The sequence below is a fragment of the Chlorella variabilis genome (assembly GCF_000147415.1).
Source record: "Chlorella variabilis unplaced genomic scaffold CHLNCscaffold_8, whole genome shotgun sequence".
In the NCBI taxonomy this organism is placed as follows: domain Eukaryota; kingdom Viridiplantae; phylum Chlorophyta; class Trebouxiophyceae; order Chlorellales; family Chlorellaceae; genus Chlorella; species Chlorella variabilis.
Genome location: NW_005435080.1, coordinates 1,217,915 through 1,220,384, shown reverse-complemented (window position 1 = coordinate 1,220,384; position 2,470 = coordinate 1,217,915). Strand labels below are relative to the sequence as shown.

The window sequence follows — 2,470 nt, the reverse complement described above, 5'->3', positions numbered from 1 at the left end:
CTGCTGGTGCTGGAGCGGTGCGCGTGCACATGCATGTGCCGCGCCCCCCAGCCACCCCGTGCCCCGCCCTACAGCTCCCCGACCCGCCCCCCTCCCCTGCGCCACGGCCTGCCTGCCTGCCTGCCCCGCCGCAGAACAGGCACGGCGACAAGTCGCAGGAGAATGCTCGGGTGGTGAGGGCGATGCAGGGTGTGATGTATGCCGCCGTCACGCCGCTGACGGAAGAGGAGCAGGCGTGGGGCGTGGATGCCGAGGAGGAGCTGGCCAGGTTCCGGGCCAGAACGACGCGGCGGCGGTGGCCCCGCGACGGCGGCGGTGGCGCCGGCGGCAGCGGGGACGACACCGGCGGGGACGATAGCGGCGGCGGCGGCGGCAGCGCGGACAACAGCGGCGGGGATGACAGCGGCAGAGGGAACGGCGGTGCTGGCGCCGCGAAGGACTCGGGTGGGGCAGGCGGTGTCGGGCTGCTGCTGGACGCATGGATGAGTGGCGGGGGAGCCGGGGGCGGCAGGGATGAAGAGGAGTGTGAGGAGGGATGGGAGGAGGATGGGCGCGGCCACTCCAAGAGGGCTCGTCGCAGGCGCGCGGCACACAGATCGCAGCCCGCCTCGCCACACCGGCAACGGCGGCAGTGGCGGCCGCCTCCTGCCGCCCCTCAGGGCGGGCAGCGAGCGGCGGCCGCTGTGGCCGCAGCCATCGCTGCTTACGCCAGCAGCCGCCAGGGCGCAATGCCTGCGCAGCCACCGCCTCTGCCTGAGCGCTCGCGTCAGCTGCCATGGCAGCAGCAGCTGGAGCAGCAGCAGGAGCAGCAGCAGCAGGAGCAGGAGCGGCAGCAGGAGGGGCCCTCCCAGTCGCGCCAATGGCACAGTTCTCAGCAGCAGCAGTCGCAGCAGCCCACGCCGCAGCAGCAGCCTCAGCAGCAGGCGCAGCAGCGGCGGAAGCCTGGGTCTTGCTTCACTTGTGGCTCGGATGAGCACTGGTACATGGAGTGCCCGCTGAGGCATGCGTGCCTCAGGTGCAAGCAGCCCGGGCATGCCAGCAGCCAGTGCCCACAGAGGTACCCGGGCCACTGCTACAAGTGCGACCAGCCGGGGCACTGGTCCTTTGCCTGCCCTGCCCGCGGAAGTGTACTTCGGGCTGGAAAACTTTAGCAAACAGATGCCATGTTGTGTGGATGAATCGATGGGATCGGGCGAAGAATCATGCAACAAAACCGGTACATGTAAAAAATCAAACAGGTACATGCGTGCGCGGACCAGCTGCTGGTGCGGCGGCAGCAGCAGGGCCTCGGTGTCTGTTCGCTTCCCTCAGGCGGCGACCAGCTTCTTCAGCACCTCCACCTCCTGCCCCAGGGAGGGGTCCCCCACAGCCTCCACCTGCCCCTCAAAGTAGGGCAGGAACTCGCCCAGCGCCGCCGCCGCCTGCGCGTTGACCGCCAGCGGCTGGCTCTGCCGCTCCCAGCGCCCCAGCAGCGGGGGCCAGAGCGGGGGCGGCGGCGGCAGCAGGCACGCGTCGGGCAGCAGCCAGCGCTCCAGCGCGCAGCCGTCAGCGGTGGGCTGGGCGGAGTAGAGGTCCACGGGTACGGGGCAGTACCAGGCGGGGAAGGAGGTACAGTCGCACTGCGGAATCACGATGGGCTGGCCGGGGTCCACCGAAGCCCACTGGTCCAGCAGCCTGCAGGCAGCGGCACAGGCCCCGGCATGAGCGTAGCATGATTCCGGGCACTCCATACCACAGGCCGGCCCAGGGGCACCCGGCAAGCACGCACAGCATCCAAGAGCCGTATGTGCGCCCCACCCACCACCCCCTGCCCACCAGCCGTGAAGGATGTCTGTGTAGCGGGCGAGTGCCACCGCCTTCTGCACCCCGCTGGACTGGTAGTATTCGGCGGCGCCATCCTGCAGTACCTTGGCGGGCACCTCCACGGTACGCACCGAGCTGCGGGCAGGCAGGCAGGCGGGCAGGCGGGCAGGGGGAAGGGAGGGCTGCTTGAGCGTACGGAAGGTGGCGAGAGAGAGAGAGAGAGAGAGAGAGAGAGAGAGAGAGAGAGAGAGAGAGAGAGAGAGAGAGAGAGACTAGAGGCAACACAACACGACTCTTGTGGCAACTCGGTGATGTGGACACCAGGTCTGGCACTAGCACTGGCTACCCGCCTGCCCGCCCGTGCCCCAGCCCCCCACCTGAACTTGTTCCCCTCCCTGTCCTCGTAGCTGGCCTCCAGCACCAGCGGCGTGGCGGCGTCGGCGGGGCGCCGCATGCGCAGCAGCACCACGCCGCCCTTGATGCCCTCCTCGCTCTTGGGGGAGGGGAACAGGGTGTGCACCTGGCAAGGGGGGGGGGGGGGGGGGGGGGGGGTGGGGGGGGGGGGGGGGGGTGGGGGCAGACCTGGGGTCCACATCACCGGGTTGGCACAAGGGGGCGGGGGGCGAATTTGTTATCATGGGGATAGGTGTTTTCTAAAATCCAGCCA

The 2,470-nt window shown here is 69.6% G+C and overlaps 2 protein-coding genes across 2 annotated transcripts in view; one reads left to right on the top strand and one right to left on the bottom strand.

Annotated features, from left to right (window-relative positions):
* The window catches only part of CHLNCDRAFT_145007 (hypothetical protein), a gene marked incomplete at both ends in the record, with an annotated part of 2,931 nt that extends 1,780 nt beyond the window's left edge, over positions 1-1,151 (top strand). Inside the window, 2 exons of the mRNA XM_005848456.1 lie at positions 135-458; positions 660-1,151. Of these exons, the coding sequence (XP_005848518.1) occupies positions 135-458; positions 660-1,151 (816 nt within the window). The remainder of the gene's footprint in view (positions 1-134; positions 459-659) is intronic.
* CHLNCDRAFT_35167 (hypothetical protein) overlaps positions 1,135-2,470 on the bottom strand; it is a 1,732-nt gene continuing 396 nt past the window's right edge. Inside the window, exons 2-4 of the mRNA XM_005848264.1 lie at positions 2,181-2,323; positions 1,816-1,938; positions 1,135-1,674 (exon numbers count right to left, since the gene is read on the bottom strand). Coding sequence (XP_005848326.1) covers positions 1,308-1,674; positions 1,816-1,938; positions 2,181-2,323 — 633 coding nt within the window. The 3' untranslated portion in view covers positions 1,135-1,307. The remainder of the gene's footprint in view (positions 1,675-1,815; positions 1,939-2,180; positions 2,324-2,470) is intronic.